This window comes from Elgaria multicarinata, chromosome 3 (genome assembly GCF_023053635.1).
Source record: "Elgaria multicarinata webbii isolate HBS135686 ecotype San Diego chromosome 3, rElgMul1.1.pri, whole genome shotgun sequence".
NCBI classification, from domain to species: Eukaryota; Metazoa; Chordata; class Lepidosauria; order Squamata; family Anguidae; genus Elgaria; species Elgaria multicarinata.
The window spans coordinates 64,083,640-64,099,967 of record NC_086173.1 but is presented as its reverse complement, the minus strand read 5'-3'; the positions used below and the strand labels follow the sequence as shown (position 1 = coordinate 64,099,967).

The 16,328-nt window shown below is 45.1% G+C and overlaps 1 protein-coding gene across 1 annotated transcript in view; it reads right to left on the bottom strand.

The window, feature by feature from the left end:
• Nucleotides 1-16,328, bottom strand: part of CACNA1A (calcium voltage-gated channel subunit alpha1 A) — a 123,855-nt gene that overhangs the window by 103,236 nt on the left and 4,291 nt on the right. The window contains exons 3-13 of the mRNA XM_063120511.1: nucleotides 15,526-15,638; nucleotides 14,654-14,785; nucleotides 13,502-13,574; nucleotides 11,830-11,947; nucleotides 10,676-10,743; nucleotides 9,530-9,636; nucleotides 7,785-8,588; nucleotides 6,561-7,027; nucleotides 4,811-4,949; nucleotides 4,000-4,129; nucleotides 750-809 (exon numbers count right to left, since the gene is read on the bottom strand). Of these exons, the coding sequence (XP_062976581.1) occupies nucleotides 750-809; nucleotides 4,000-4,129; nucleotides 4,811-4,949; nucleotides 6,561-7,027; nucleotides 7,785-8,588; nucleotides 9,530-9,636; nucleotides 10,676-10,743; nucleotides 11,830-11,947; nucleotides 13,502-13,574; nucleotides 14,654-14,785; nucleotides 15,526-15,638 (2,211 nt within the window). The remainder of the gene's footprint in view (nucleotides 1-749; nucleotides 810-3,999; nucleotides 4,130-4,810; nucleotides 4,950-6,560; nucleotides 7,028-7,784; nucleotides 8,589-9,529; nucleotides 9,637-10,675; nucleotides 10,744-11,829; nucleotides 11,948-13,501; nucleotides 13,575-14,653; nucleotides 14,786-15,525; nucleotides 15,639-16,328) is intronic.

Here is a 16,328-nt window from a genome sequence, read left to right as displayed (position 1 = left end):
AAAGCAGTGCAGACAACACACCATCTTTTCCCTACCAATCATGTTGACTGATGTCACCCTGCCTTATACTTCAGCCTAGGCCTGGGTGAAACTGTGTGTGTGTGTGTGTGTGTGTGTGTGTGTGTGTGTGTGACACACGCACACACACACAGGTGAGGGGGGGGGAGAGAGAGAGTTTTGTGAATATTTTTGCAAACACCTGGAAAGCTTTGTTTGTTAGATGAGAGGGAATGTGTTCCTGTTGTCAAGGCAAACAGGATGATGCACCTTATCTTACCATGCCTGGCTGCAATGAAATTATTTTGGCAATAGAAAACAGTCTCCCCTTCCCTCCTCACTCCCAGTGAGGGCAAAACCATTCCAGTCTGCTTCAGAGATTTTGCAAATCTGATTGGCTATGTAGCACCATGATATCATAACTCTCACTATGTGACACTTGACTGGGTGGGATAAAGCAGTGAAGATGAAGAAAATGGCACCAGAGGAGCAACTGAAGCAGGGGACAATGGCTCTGAACAGTCAATTATATGTTAAAAAACGATCCTTTGAAGGCTTTCAGAGGCACTTCCCATGCCCTCCAAATGTGAATTTGACTCCAAATAATTTCACAAACAAATATTCAGTGCACCCCTCCTTCGGCCTTGCACAGGTCTGTCCCTGTGGCTTGATATTCTCTGGTTCACAACCACAAAGGGCATCACACACTATCATATTTTCCTAGGATTACAGGCCCCAAACCAGTTACTAACCTTAACAACCATTTCAAAGGTGAAGACACCTGTGAAGACATAGTCAAAATAACGGAGAACCTATAAGAGGAAATGAGAGAAAGGAATTAGAGATATAGTCCAGAGTTTGCCATCACCTTTAGAGTCATGAATCCTGACCAAATTTGTGACCAAGACAGACCTTGGCTGCTATTTTGAGGCCAATTGGAGAGGAGCAAATCTTGTTCCTTAAATATACTCCAGTTGGTAGCACTCGGGGGGAAAGGTTCAAAGTTGTGGCAAAAAGACTATAGATATCTTAAAAAACAGAAAGGTGAAAGGGGACACCTGATGAGGAAGGCAAAAATCCTCTGCCAATGAAATGCCAATTAGTGATGCAGAAAAAATATATTTCCCAGCTCTGCAAGGAAGCAGCAATTAACAGCAGCCCTTCAGGCCAGGTTTTAAAGGTGGGTGTGCAAAAAACAAACCCCTTTGGCAAAGGCAGAAGAAAGGTTCTAGAGAAACCAACCCCAAAGGAGACCTGGGAATTTATATGGACTTCTATTCATTTGTATAAAGGATTATTCTTCATTGCCTACAATGTTTTTGTGTTGTGACAAAGTTGTTCCAAATCTGTCACAAATCGACCATGTTGGGTACCACAATGAAAAATCGTTGCTTTTAAGAAGGGAAATAAGCTGACTGGTCAAAGGTTCAGCCTAGGAACCTATCAATTAAGGAGAAATAGAAACTTCACCAGGACTCCTTCTGATTGGCTAAAAGGTTGGGGAGTGAAAATATTGTATATAGACAATGCAGGAAAATATAGTAGTTAGTCAAGATACAAAGAAGAACAAAGAAAGGACTGTTTACAGTTGCAGGAAGAGCTGAAATTTTAAGAAGCTGGGATGGATGCAGACTGGAAAAGCTGACTTGAGAGAGCTAGAAACTGCAGCATTGACTGGATTAGGGAAACAGAACAGGTCTACCTGGATGCATTTATCTCATTTTATTTCTAATTGCTCATTTGATTCAAATTGTTCCAAATTTTTTAGTGGTGGGTTATTGTTTTCTTTTAAAACAACAACTTTATCTTGTTGCCTTACTAAAACATGAAGTAAAGGCAAAATTTGTTTTGGAAAAACCTTGACTGAGGTCTTGTTATTCCCCTGATGCCTAAGTGCCATAGAATACTGGGCTGATATTTAAACTCCAAAGGTTAAAGGGCTGTTTAGTGGAGACAGGGAATAAAGACAACCCCTGGGTAGCAGCAGTGACGATCAGAGGCGGGGGGGGGGGTCTGGGGAGGAGCTGGTTTGCTTGCTTACCCCCCCCCCCCCGTACGGTGCAGCCCGTGGGCATCACAACCACATTTCTGCTTTGGCTGAGCAATCACATTGCACCATCGCCTTCTTCTGCCAGCCACAAGCCTTCCATCAAAGGAGGGCTCAGTTTCTCTAGGATATGAATAGTCCCTGCTGTAGGGACCCTGGTGCTGGAAGCCCACTCCCCATCCGGTTATTCTTGTGTTTAGCTGGTACTCCAGTTTTTGCGTTCTTTGGTTGTTGGGACGCATCGCATTGCTCATGCCAGCACAAAGACTTCTTGTGACTGCATGCAACAGAGAAGCCTAATGTAGAAAGCCGGCCTCCTGCCCATGCCCAGTGGGGATGCTGCTCCAATTATTTCACTCATTTTTCCTTAGGGATCTCTCACAGGGCCTGTCCAGAAAAGTTCTTAGAAAAGAAAATGCAGTATAAGGTGCTAGCAGAGCCAGCCCATGATTTATCTCTTTCTCTCCTTTTGTGTCACTGCCTCCCTTCTAACCTATTTAAATCCTTGCAGTATTTCTGAGGAAGAGAAATGGGAAAAGGAGGGTGTGTTTTTATTTGTTTGTTTTTTTGCATTTTGCCCATGATATAAGATCGCAGTTGCGCCAAGAACAATCCCAACCCAAATCACATTTTAAAAATATTCTTAAAGGGCTGGCATAGATATTATGCATATTACTACCAGATTTAATGCTTATTTATAGGTAATGATTTTTTCCTATATAACTATCACGTCTATGAAGGAAAAAACATGCACACAGAAATGTCCAACAAACTTGCACAGGCCTTTTGGTTGCACGTGTGCACGAACACACACACACGCTGAAACAGACATTTGAATACTTGCAGCCTATTAAGGTTTACAATGTTTTGTCTTCACAGAAGTAATATCCATGCAGGAAATATCGTGCATGTATGAAGGAGCCCTTCGAGACTTGGGAACATAAAGCAAAGAATTTCTGTCTCATAAAGACTCATTGCTAAGAATGAAATGGGATTTCACCCACTGGGGGAATGTGAAGTTTGTGAATTTGACACTTGATATGACACTGGTAAGTTACCCTTCTAGGTCTGTCTGTTAGATTATCTCAATCAGCTAGAAAGCTGCACAGAGACAGGATGGAGAGTAAAGAAGCAGGATGCGTCAAAGTCCAACGTGATCTTGAGCTCTAACTTTCACCCACTCATTCATGTGTTCCAAGCCAACCCCACCCCCATATAGCCGAAATCTGAAATGTACGGCGAACGATCACAAAGCCCTGCAATCATATGCTGAGCTCTGTGGGGATCTACAGAATCCATGGCAGTTTGATCAAAGCTGTTGGCTCCTCCCAGTACAGTTCTTAGGTGGTCACCAATCCCAGCCGTGGGCAAAACAGGGAGCAGACTGTATAATATGTGATCTAACATTGATCTTAATTGGGAACGGGTGAGAGTGGTGCTGCTGCATGACTGTGGATGACCTGACCTCTGCACGTACAATGAACTCCAATCTAAGCTGTGAAATTAAGAGAACTATAGGACAAAGACATGGAAGGTACCTACAGGAGCCAACTAAAGAAACCCTTTTCTCTCACCTGATCTGCTACTTTGGTGGGAATTATGTATAGGAGCCTCCCAGCACCTCTTACTGTGTCCAGCTTCACTCCAGGCCAGTACCAAAAACTGGACCTTGGAGCAGTTACTGCAGTAGCCACTCCAGTGAGGAGATTGCTTGCTTCTGTAGCAAACTTCTCTCATTACCCATGGACATTTGGGCTGGGCCAAGGCAGTACCCTCTGAGGCTTGCTTAGGGTTGTAACCTGCCTCCTCTGAAATGTGGGGCACTTTAGTACTGGCCCTTAGAACGGGCCTTAACTGTTTCACTGTCCCATGATTTAGCTTCATAGTTAAAATGGGGAAGGAAGAGCAAGTGCTGCGATGGGGATTCGGAGGTAAGCAATCTAAGAAGGACTTACATTGTTACGGGGAGCACTTGGCTGTACAGGGTCTTCAGCAGCCAATGCAATGCTGCTCATGGCAATCACCATCAGGATGCAGATCTCAAAGTAGCGCAAGTTTACAATGTAATGGCAAAGCCGCCGAAACCTAGTACAAATAGGCAGAAGCGTACATGATTAAGAGGCACTGCAGTGCCAAGCAGATGGGCCTCTTTCTCTTACTGTGCCAGATCAAAGGAATAGGGCCATTCACAATATTTATCTACTTATTCATATATGGAAAATAATCGAAGCAGCCAATAGATATCTGTTAGTTACCATCTACTCCCAAACTCTGGCTCATAAACCAACCAGCCTAGCATTTCTGTGCCAGATCATAGAATCATAGAATAGTAGAGTTGGAAGGGGCCTATAAGGCCATCGAGTCCAACCCCCTGCTCAAGGCAGGAATCCACCCTAAAGCATACCTGACAGATGGTTGTCCAGCTGCCTCTTGAATGCTTCTAGTGTGGATCTATGAAATTGATCATGGATCAATCTCATAGATCCAACCAGTGTGATACTCCTCATTCCCTCTCTAAGTTCACAATCATGGCTCCAAATAATCAAGTACTCAGCCTAAATGACTAAGATTACAGCCCCAAGAATACAACCATTGAAATATCCAGCCTTTCCCCCCATCCTTTGAATCAAATCATAAAGAAGCAGAATTCAGTCAAGTATCCCATCTTCAAATTCTAATCATTTGTGGACTATGATATTGATTTCCCAGCTACCTGTTCTTGCCCTACAAAGTCTTTTAGTCCATGACATGGCAAAAAATACTCACGGGTTAGTGGTTGAGAGGATGAACATGGAGCTGTATGGTGGCATGGGTTTGGGCCCATTCTCTCCTCCATCATCATCTTCTTCCTCCTTTTTCTCTTCCTCCTTCTTGGGCAAAGGTTCAGGATTGGCATTCTTATTGACTGGCAAGCAGGAGAAGGACAATGAGTCATCAGCTTTGATATGTTCTCTTTCACAGTCCCTCCAGTAGCAAGAGTTGACCCAGCCAAGGTTGGATATGGAGAAGCTGGTGTTAAGCAGTCTACAAGAGTGGAGCTCTTTTAGGAAGGTAATCCCAGAGGAGTTGGGGGAAAAGACAGGGACATTTCTGGGGACCAGGATGGAGCACAGAATGCTAGGATTGGTACATTGCCATATGGCTACACAAACCCAGAGCATGCAAATCCAGAGTGGGCCCGATCAAAGTGGTTGTATTAAAATTCAAAGCCCTAAACAGCTTGGGGGTTATATGAAGGATTGCCTCATCCCATATGTTCCTTCCTGGACCCCAAGATCATCCTTAGGGGTCCTTCTCTGTGAACCCCTGCCAAAGGAAGTGAGGTGGGTAGCTAGAAGGAGGGCCTTTTCTTCTGTGGCACCCCAGCTGTGGAATGAGCTGGGGTGCCAGAGCTTCGCCTGGCACCTACATTGTACTCTTTCTGACAGCAGGTGAAGACCTTTTTATTTTCCCACTATTTTAATAATTTACTATGCTAGTCTTTTAACTCTGCTATTTTAACTCTGCATTGCTGCTCAGTTTTGTTCTGGTTGTACTTTTGTATTGTGGTTTTATATTGTGTTTTAAGCTTTTATATTATATTTTATGCTGTACTTAAGATTTTAATTTCTGTGAACTGCCCAGAGAGTTTTGGCTATTAGGCAGTATAGAAATGAAATAAATAAATAAATAGCTACAGACACCCAATTTCTAATGCACAAACATGTGCACTCAGGCACAGATAGCCCTGGGACACAGACACTTACACACTCACTCGCATATGGAAACGCTTCAACACAATCAGACATACAGAGCCCTATAACATCCCATTCACATTGACACGCATGGCACTTATGCATTATGCACACACTTTCCTGGGCAATCCTCCATTAGCCATTATATATAGCCTGTTGGAACAAAGGGCCCCACACCAATTTGAGCCCCAAATACTTAATCATTTATTTACTGCATTTATCTGACACCTTTCCATATAAAATTCTCAAGGCAACTTACAATTAACTCTGCCCCCTCCTCCTCCAAAAGTATTTACAATTTATTTGATATCACCCAGGTATAACGTGTGTACATTCTGCTCTGTGCATTGGGGTCCTGGTGGCTCTTCCTGTTCATCATGTAACTGTGGCCGTATTCTCAGGCTCTGTCCTGTGACAGATTTATAGCTTGAGAAGCATAATATACCTGCGGTTAAGCAGCGTGGTTTAGCGTGTTGTCTGAACGGGGCCAATGTGTATGTTTTAGGACTTCCATTTGTCTCTTCTATCCTGTAATGGATACTTCCTTCTGCCTCCCACTTAATCTTCTCCATTAGTACCTACACTGGTTGTGTTACTAACACATCTCCACTGGAGTAAGTGGCTCCAGCACTTCCTCCCTGATGCACAAATTGGGTCGTTCTAAACCTTTCTCTTATGAAATTCTATCCCATCTAGATCTCAAACGCACGCGGCACTAATCCTTCTGCCTGGTGTTCGTGTTGCCTGGCTCTAGCTCCAGCGACACAATGCTTGGTGCTCACCTTGCATGATGGCATTGTTGATTGGTGGTGGGAAGGTGGGTGGGACCTCCACCACCGTGTGCTCTGGTTTCTTGGCAGTTTTAGGTGGGTTGTTCTGGGTGGTGGGGTTAGTGACAATGAGGCTGTTCTCAGGGTTCTTAGGGGGTCCAGGGCTGGCTGGATTGGCAGGGTTATTGGGGGCCCGGCGACTGGTAGAGTTCTGAGAGTTGGGCAGTGGCTGGTCCAAAGGAGCAGGTGGATTTTGGGGGATGCGACTGGGTGTGGAATTTGAGTGGCTGCCTCCTTTGGCAAGGTTCTGAGGATGACCGATGGGATGTGGGTTTGAGGTCTCATTGGTTGCCAGCTTATTATTTTTCATGTTGTCAATATCCTCCGCCACTGGGGGCTCCAAGCGTCCCATATCCTGTTGGATCGGCCGTGTGGTGGATAGGTTTGGTCCAGGTGGAAGGCCAGAGCCTTGATTCTCTCTGTAGCATACCAGAAAAAGAAGAAGACGGATCACAGGCCCAGTGAGCCCAGGTCAATGAAATACAACTAGCACAGCAGCAAGCAGGACTTGAAACCTCCAGCTCCCGTGACAGACACGTCAGTCTCCTAAGCGATACCTAGCACAGGCATTGCCTGTACACCACCTATTGCCCAAGGGACACTACTCCATCTTTGCTCTCTTGCCCTAGCTCTTCGCTTAGTTTCAGCAGAGCCAGGACTATCTCCCTGTGTGCACAGAATGTAGCTGTGTTATCCAAACTTCCTCTCATGTCAGGGATTAGTGATGTCATTCCAACCCCATGTTGTTTGCCTCCTGCCACTAAAAACTATGCTTCAGCTGTCCAGCTTCCTCCAGTACAGCCTCAAGCTCTACTACCTCCGCCGGGTACTGGCTCCAATACAGTTGCAGGTAAGCAGAATGGCAAGTTTAGAAAAAGCATCTCACCTACCCTGGCTAAACATAGGCACATTCTAAAAACTCTCTTTCTAGACACTTATGTTGCCCTTACTAGATGATTTTCACCTCCGTGAGGTTCCTGGTTTGTCCTCACTTTAGCAAACCTGAACATTGGTTTCACAAAGTTAAGAACCTCTCTATGGATCTCAAAGGGGACCAGTAATACTTTAACTTTAAGTAAAGGCGTAAGCAAGTTGGCATTCTGAAGGGAATGAGTCCTGCCCCATTACTTCAGAGGGGCCTCTGGTGATCGTGCCTCCCTTTCTACCTTTACTTACTTCCTGCGCCGGTGACGGCGCTCCTTGCCATCAACATCATAGGTGGACTGTGCGGTGTGCCGATGCCGTCGGCGCCGTTCTCCGTCGGGCTGCTCCCCATCCCCATCCCCCCGCGTGGGCCTGCTCCCCTCACGATGCCGAGGCCGGCGCTCAGCTTTGCTGCCCTCCTCACCACCTCCCTCATCTGGCGTCCGGCGGTGAGCCCGATGCCGCCGGAGCTCCCGGTCGCCATCAGCTGTACGGGGCGACCCACTTCGGCTCTCTTTGCCGCCTCGGTGCCGGCGGTGAGGGTCCAAGGCCTTGATGCGCTCAGAGTCACAGTCACCACGGTAACCACGCTCAGGAATCGCATTATGCTCCTTGCTGGGGTAGTCCATCTCATGGTACCCGCTTTCCTGGTTGAAGTCAATTTCCTTGCTCCGTGGGCGTCGTGGCTCCAAGCTCCCTGAGTCAGGGCGCTCATATGTATGGGGATCCCGTGGGTGCTCATGGTAGCGGGGTGGCTTTCGCAGGAACTCCTCAGGCCGTTGCTGTCCGAAGTGGGGATCCAAGGGTGGCTCACTGGGACGGGTCTTGTTGGTGTTGTTGTTCCGATTCTCCTGAGGATCTACCACTAGTGGCCGGTCTAAGTGGGTTTTCATGTCTGGCCGCATCTGCCGGGCATACGTGACCTTCCAGCGATCCTCAGGGTCCATCTCATTGTAGAGCGCCTCCCGGCTTGCCATCAAGTTCTGCTTCCGTATTTCAGTTGTCCGCTGCTCCCACACTGATTTGGAGCCTTTCTGGTTCTTCTGCTGTTCTTTCCTGAAGACAAAGCAGAGACAGATCCTTGAAAAACTCCTTAGCACCAGCACTCCTGCCTACCAACACTATCCAGTGTCATTTTCTCAATGGTACCGATTTTCCTGATATAGTATCAACTCTTTGGCATCAATCTATACCCAGTCAATGCATCCTCCTTTTTTCCCCAGAGGCAGCCAGATTTATCCTGCATCTGAGCCAAAGGGTTATGATGTGGCAGAAGATGTTGAAGTGCAACCTTCCAGTTGCATATGGTGTTGTCAATGGTGGAAGCAGCATGCAAGCCCAAAGGCAGAATTTGATTGACATACTGCTGCCGGCTTGGCCAGGAATGCTGCACGTGAGCCCAGATGTGCACATCCATGACCCAGCTCAGCTGCTGACATTGCAGCTCTTCCTCCTGCCTCTGCTGTTCCTCTGGTCAGACAGAGGTAGGCTGAAAAGGAAGAGCTGCTGCTGTAGCTAAAAATCTTTCCTAGTGCTTGTTCTGGCCTTTTGCCCACTCCTGATTCTCCTCCTCCTCCCACTCATGCCAGATTGATTTCTCACTAGGAAAGATTGGAGAGTCCTTCTGCTTGGGCTTGAGAAACAGACAATCACCCATACAGTCTTCACATCTCATACCCCCAACTTTCTAATGCCTCCTGTTAATAAGAGCACCAGCTAGATGAATGTGGGTCACCGCTGAAATCCTCGCCCCATTTTCCTGTGCTGATATAGAAGCAGATGGCATTTTCTGCTGGGAAGACGAGGACTGGGGAACTCTCCCTACCACAAACAAGTTTTTCCACAGCACTTACAGGACCCCAAGTGTTTTCTCCCACCCCCACTAGCGACCCACTCCTTGACATCCAGAACTGCATGCAAGCCTGCCTTGCTTTCTATTTATGAGACAGAAAACCCACAGGTTACACAGGACAGAGGGCAATCAATACAGCACTTACACTGCTATCGACATGTTGGCTGCGGACAAAGGGCTCACTTCTGCTACTTCCTTTGCCTTCTGGAGGGCAAGTTTCTGGTTGGCTGCTTCTTCTTCTTCTTGTTCATCCTGTGAATCCCACACATTAGAGAGGAGTTGCCATTGTCCTGAACCCTACTGTGGATCTTTGCTGCCCATTTCCCAATATCACAAAGCAGAACTCTGTGCCTACTTCTCTGAACACGGGGACCACTTGCTGTTCGTGAGAAAAGGCCAATAGCACTAAGCACCAAGGCTAGCACTATAATGGATGCTTTCCCACTGTCCTGTGATTCCTTCCCTGAATTTCCTTTCTGTTCACCCGCAAACAGTGGAGGCTGGTGGCTCTGTTTTCGGTGGGGCTGTGAATCTATTCTGGATTTCGGTCAGAACCAGCCAGAACTCTAAAGGAGCTATCCAGGGTGTTGAATCCCACCCCAAAATAGGTTCAGCACCTTGGCTAGGTCCTTAAGAGTCCTGGCTGCTTCTAACGGAAACCCAGAATGGATTCACAGCCCCACCAAAATTGGAGCCACCAGCTCCTACTGCCAGAATAGGCTTGCCGCAGAGGGGCTGGGGCAGTGTGAAAACAAAACTAGTTATTCATGAATGAGGGAGGGTAAATATCTCCTTCCAGGCCCCCAAAGGGAAAGTTAGGATGCATCCAGACAGCAGCTACTCCCCAACAACTACAAGGCTAAACTGAAAGGGGGTGGTGGTGGAGTTACCTTCAGGAAGAAGAACCATCTATCATGGGGGTTTAAAACCACAGTTGCTAGGTTTGGATTAGATCACCTGTGCTGACCCTTGAATAGGCAGCAATTAGCACTGGCATTTGCGAAATCTACATACTGCCTGCAGAACATTACAGCTGCCAGTTCAGCACAGGTGATCTCTATCCATCCAGAAACACACCTACAGTACAAGGAGAACAGCCACCCACAGATGAAACTTGTCCTGGTACAGAGATATAACCTACCTTATAACCTAGCTCTCACTGGGAAACCATTCCCTTACAGTCCTGTTCGTGGATATAATCACCCGTCTTTCCTTCACCCCCTGAATAATCACATGCAATAAGCAAACATCCCACAGTCCCCTTTGCCCCACTGGGGAGAAGCAGCCCCACCTTGGTGAGCTCCTGAGCATTGGCCAGATTATCCACAGCAATAGCCAAGAACACGTTGAGCAAAGTGTCTGAGTGTCGAGCGTCAAGGCAAAGTTCTGGTTTTAATTACAGTTGACTATCGGAAGAGTTATCTCGTGCCTTGATTACCCTTGCAGGCATTTGCTCCAGTGGTTGGTCAGGCTGCAGATGACATATCTTGGAAGGCTTACTTAAGAAAGCCTAGGTTTAGGATCAAACTACAGATTACATTAATTGTGTAGTGTGTAGCAGCGTCTACCATCCAGAGAGCTTTAGCTATTAGGCAGTATAGAAATGCAGAAATAAATAAATCTATTCTTTTTTGTTCTTTTTTTTTTTTTTTACTCAAGAGTAAGTGTGTGTGCCCCTGATTTGGATCGGATCCAGTGCACACCAGGAGGGGAAGATTCAGGGTCTGCACCATTTGCTTCCTAAAATCACACACACACACACACACACACACACACACGGAAAGAAAAAAGAAAGAAAAAAGTCTCCATTGGAGTTATTTTTTAAAATCCCTATGCTGGGGTGGGGCAGAATTTTAGGAAGCAAGTGACAGCGAGCTTTAGACCTTCCCTCCTGGTGTGCCCTGGTCCTGATATGAATCAAGCCCTGAGCACTTACTCTTGAGTAAAAAGAAAAAGAATCGGCCAGCTACCTGCTGCGCAATTTATATAACGTGCAGTTTGATCCTTAGTCACCCAAATTTAATGGCGAATTTAGTATCAGTAGGTTCATCTCCTTCCACAACTGTCTTCAGAACGAGTGTTTTGCAGGACTGTGATTTCAAGACTTAGGAAGGGGACTGGGCTGCCTTGCAGTGACCTTTCATCTTAACAAAAGAAGTTCTCACTGAGCTGCCATCTTTGGATCCTGAGTACTGATGGGCTGTAATTTCTCCTTCAGTTTAAAAAAGAAGGAGATGCATTCCCACACTGGTTAAAGTGAAAACAGGAAAGCATTGCCCGAATCATACAGCATATAAACAACCAAGATGGAAGGACCACGAAGGCATCCTGGTTCCCAGGCACCTCCTACTGTTGAAACTACTAGTTATTGCCTTCTGGCTCAGATTTCAGTATCAAGTCCCTTAAGCAATATATTAAAACAATATATTTCTCAACAAAGGATACAGTTACCGAACAAGGTCAGTACAATGAAATAGACTGAGAACATCATTCCTCTATCGACACCGCCCTGAGATTGGATACCATGATACATCACTTCGTTCCAGTCTTCACCAGTCAAGATCTGAAATACTCAACGTATCATTTGGAATTCCAGAAACAAAGCAGATAGATTCCTCAGCCTTTGTTAGGTTGCAAAGGGAGTTCAGTACTGAGAGATATCATGCTATTTCTGACCATGGGAACTTATTGCATTTGAACAAGGAACTAAAACTGATTTTTTTTGAACTGCCCTGAGGAAGGACCCAGTTTTTGGAGTCCAAAACGCATAGGCTTATCTGATGCTTATCTGAATAAACTTATTTCAAGAAAGGCATATCTGAATAAACATTCTTCAGGAACTCCATTTTTGGTTCCACCCCTTGCCGTTTGACTTTCTTCGCACACTCCCATGGTGTTCTCCCTCCCACTTTCCTGCTCTATTTCTAACCACCACCATCAGAACTTAACCATAAGAATCTGTTGCAGTTTTCAGTGGACTCTGTCTACTACTGCAATATCATGTAAGGAAGTAGTGCATTCTCCACCGCATCCTGTGCTATGACACTGATTAGTGTTCCCTGTCATGGTTTTTCTCATGAGAGTTTCGCCTTTATGAATTGTATTTCTCAACCATTCTTCGAGAATGCCTTTTCAACAGAGCTCATGTTAAGTTAACAAATCAAGACACAAGACATACACATTGACAGGCATAAGATACAAGGAATGCAGCCAGGAGCACTTGCTTATTTGATTCTTCCTTACAGTGAGGAGGGTGTGGGGAGGGAGTTTATAAAAGAGTGGCATGCATTCAGAAAGTGCTCTTGGGTTTAAAACAAAGTTCTTCTTAGGATGCAAACTTGTGCACGACTCTGCATGATCTATATCACAGCTATGGCATGTTGTGTAAACCTGGTTGGCAAGGGTTGTTTGAGGTTTAGACAACCCTCAAATAACCCATGGCTCATTTTAGGGGTATTTGAGTGATACCAACCCCTCAAAATGGAGAGGAAGAGGATTATGTATGCCACCTTGAGTTCCTTGGAGGAAAAAAGGCAGGGTATAAATGCAATCAATCAATCAAACAACTCCTGCCACCTAAGTTCACATGATATGACAAGCCATGGCAAGCTGGGTGTCTGTGAGCACCCAGCACAATGCAACAGCCCCATGGGTAAATTAAGCCACATTAATGGGCTGTGGTGTCATACAATCTAGTCAATACATACACTTTCTTCCAACCTATAAAGAACTGACAGCCCAATCTTAAGTGGCTAACTTAGCTGCAGTGTGCAACCACAATCAAAGCATAGCAACTGAGGTACAGTTATGAAAATCTGTTTCACCTGCTGCTGGAAAAGACCCTATAATCCATCAACAACCCCAAAACTAAGCTGCCAGGTTTTGTGGAGACTGTCTCCCATTATTTCTTCTTATAACCACATCTGTGTTCAACTTAAACTGGGTAGGAAATGGTGGCAACTAGAAGAAAAGGAGGTGGACAGGTAATATCTGGACTTCTTGGACATTTCAGCATATATATTACTAACTCATGTAGTCATCCTACATGAAATACATGCCAAGGACAGAAAGACGCCCGAAGCATGGAATGAAGCCTCCTTCCAATTCTCCTTCATACCTGAAATACCGTCATTATTGCTGCTGGGAAAGTGTCAAAGTTGGTTGGAGGGGTTCCGTCATCAAAATTGAACCTGTGCAGGGGAAACACCAATCCAACAGAAACAGAAATGTTAGTTGCAGATCCAAAACTACCTCAACTTGATTTCTATTCTTCATCTCCAAGATCATCTGGTCCTAGTTTCCTCTACTAGAGGCAATGCAGGAACCAGGGAAGTGTACATTGATGGTGCTATATAAATAATAATAATAATAATAATAATAATAATAATAATAATAATAAGAAGAAGAAGAAGTACAGGGGATTGTGTGAATACAGATATATGGGGGAAGTCACATGTACTTGTGTGTGTATTAGAGGAGATCACAGCCTTTCCAAGTCTAGCAGAAACATTGTGGCTGTAGATAGAGATGATAGTTTCTAGCATCATGGCCCCTAGAAGGAAGTGGATAGGAGCGGTACCATCCTGGTTTCCCATGCGACTTCCTCAGTCCAAAGTTTTCTGAGAAAGGACACTCTAGAAAGCAGGCAGATATTCTGGCTGCAGGTGTGTGTCTCTGTGTGGGTGTTTGTGTGTATGTTTGTGTTATAATTCTACATTCTTCCAAACAGAAGCATCCATCTACTCCAGCCCCTGGCTATCCCCAAGATGATATGATGCTGCTGAAGCAACTCCCAACTAGAGCAATTACACCTGGAGCAATGCCCAAGATGAGAATTAGGTTCAGACATCATGATCCTGGTCTGATAAATGATGGTTCATCAGATTGGGAACAATCCTTATGCCTGTGCAATCATAGATCTCCCTTTGTACACGTAGCTTCAGTGCTTATGTCATGGCTTGTTAAACAAGTTTCCTGAGACATATGATTCAGGGCTAAACCCAAAGTTTCCTAGTTAAAACTACTTACAAAGCAGTTTCCTTTATAAGAAACTGTGGTTTAATGAGCCACGACATAAGCACCAAAGTAGAACACACATGGGGAAGAAGGAAAGGTAAGGGCTAGAAAGGAGCGTATAGACATGAGGCTTGTTCCCAGTCTAGTAACCATGGTTTAACAGACCAGTATTATGACATCTGAACATAGCCCATGTGTTCACACAAAAGATGCAGCAGGGAAGGTCACAATCCCCCCGTTTCCCATTACTCACTGGCCCCCAAAGAGTTGCATTCCCAAAAGGGCAAAGACGACTATGAAGAGGAAGAGGAGGAAAAGGAGGCTGATGATGGACTTCATGGAGTTCAGCAGAGATACGACTAGGTTTCGTAGGGAAGCCCAGTACCTGCCAAGAGAATCCACATGTAAGCTAGGCAGGGAAAGGCTGTCTTTTAAGGCCATACATCAGACAGAAAACATTCATTCCAGGGGACACATGATAGCAAAGGTATGTCCATTCAGGCCTGGTGAAGGCTGTCAGGATGCAAGATCGTCATTTAGCTAGTTTCAGCTGATACAAACAATATCTGTAACCCACAGTAAGAATCACAAAACAACATTTCCTTGCATACCCTTAGCAATGTGGATGTGTGTGACAATCTACAAGTGCAACTCTTTTAACAAAAAGAAGTTTTTGCCAATTCATTTCCAAACAAACAGACAGGATGAAGCAAACCCTAAAAAATGGATTGTCTGTTTCATTTGTTTGAACCATCAAATGCCTTCTCCTCTGGACACAGAGGACCTGGCAGTTTTAGTTGTGAAAGAAACATCCTGCAGATTCCACTGTAAATGTATGCAAAATGTTGTGCAACAGGATAGAGAAACTTTCTTAAGTTAATTTAATTGTTTCCCAATTATTCTTTGTTTTTGGCAGCATCAGAATATAGTTGTGGGACAAACTCTGCAGGTTTCTTTTTAATAGAGTATAAATACCTATCATGTACATGTTCTTATGCACCATGTACGAACATGCACTCATATACACCTTTGCACAATTAAACACACAAGAAACACACTCACAGTCCAGGCACTAAGTGATTCATGTACACAGTTTCTTGAGGTGTTGATCTCAAAAAGACTTACTTTGTGACTTTGAAAATGCGCAGTAACCTGAGAGCTCGTAAGACGCTGATCCCAAAGGAGGTGCCAGGCTTTACCACAGCCCAGATCACCTCAAAGATGCTCCCAATGATGACCTGCCAAAAACCAAGGCAAGGCAACAAGTTTAGAGACACACATTATATAAGCTACATGGGGAGGGACTGTAGCTCAGTGGCAGATCACAATCTTTGCATGGAGGAGGTCTCAGGTTCAACCCCTGAGATCTCCAGCTAAAAGTATCAGGTACCAGGTGATGTGAAATACCTCTGCCTAAGCCTCCAGAGAACCAATGTCAGTAAGAGTGGTCAATATTGAGATGGATGGCCAAATAGTCTGACCAGCCATAAGGCAGCTTCCTATGCTCCAGGCCAACATTTGAAGAACAGCATGAAGCTGTAGTATTCTAAAAAGCATCATGTCCCCTAGAACCAAATATATCCGGTAACCGTAACTCCAGTTCATAAACATGCTGCAAATGCAAGTATTTCTGCAGCTGCCACATAAGAATGCAATGGATCTGCTCTTTCCACAATTAGATTTGAGATCTCCAAGCTTAAAAAGTTCAAAACGTAAGTCAGGTACACAATATTATGGCGCTGTCTACGATTATGAGCTTTTTCTATTTTTTAAAAGAAAGATGTTGAAGTTTGTTTAGTTTCTTGATCATCTAGTGCATAGATGGAGATCCTCTGTGGACTGTGAGACATGTTTGGCTCCATCCAGTCTGCAAAGGACTCTGGTACGGCCCCTCCCCACCCCCAAGTCCTGCTGCCTCAGAAAAGGGA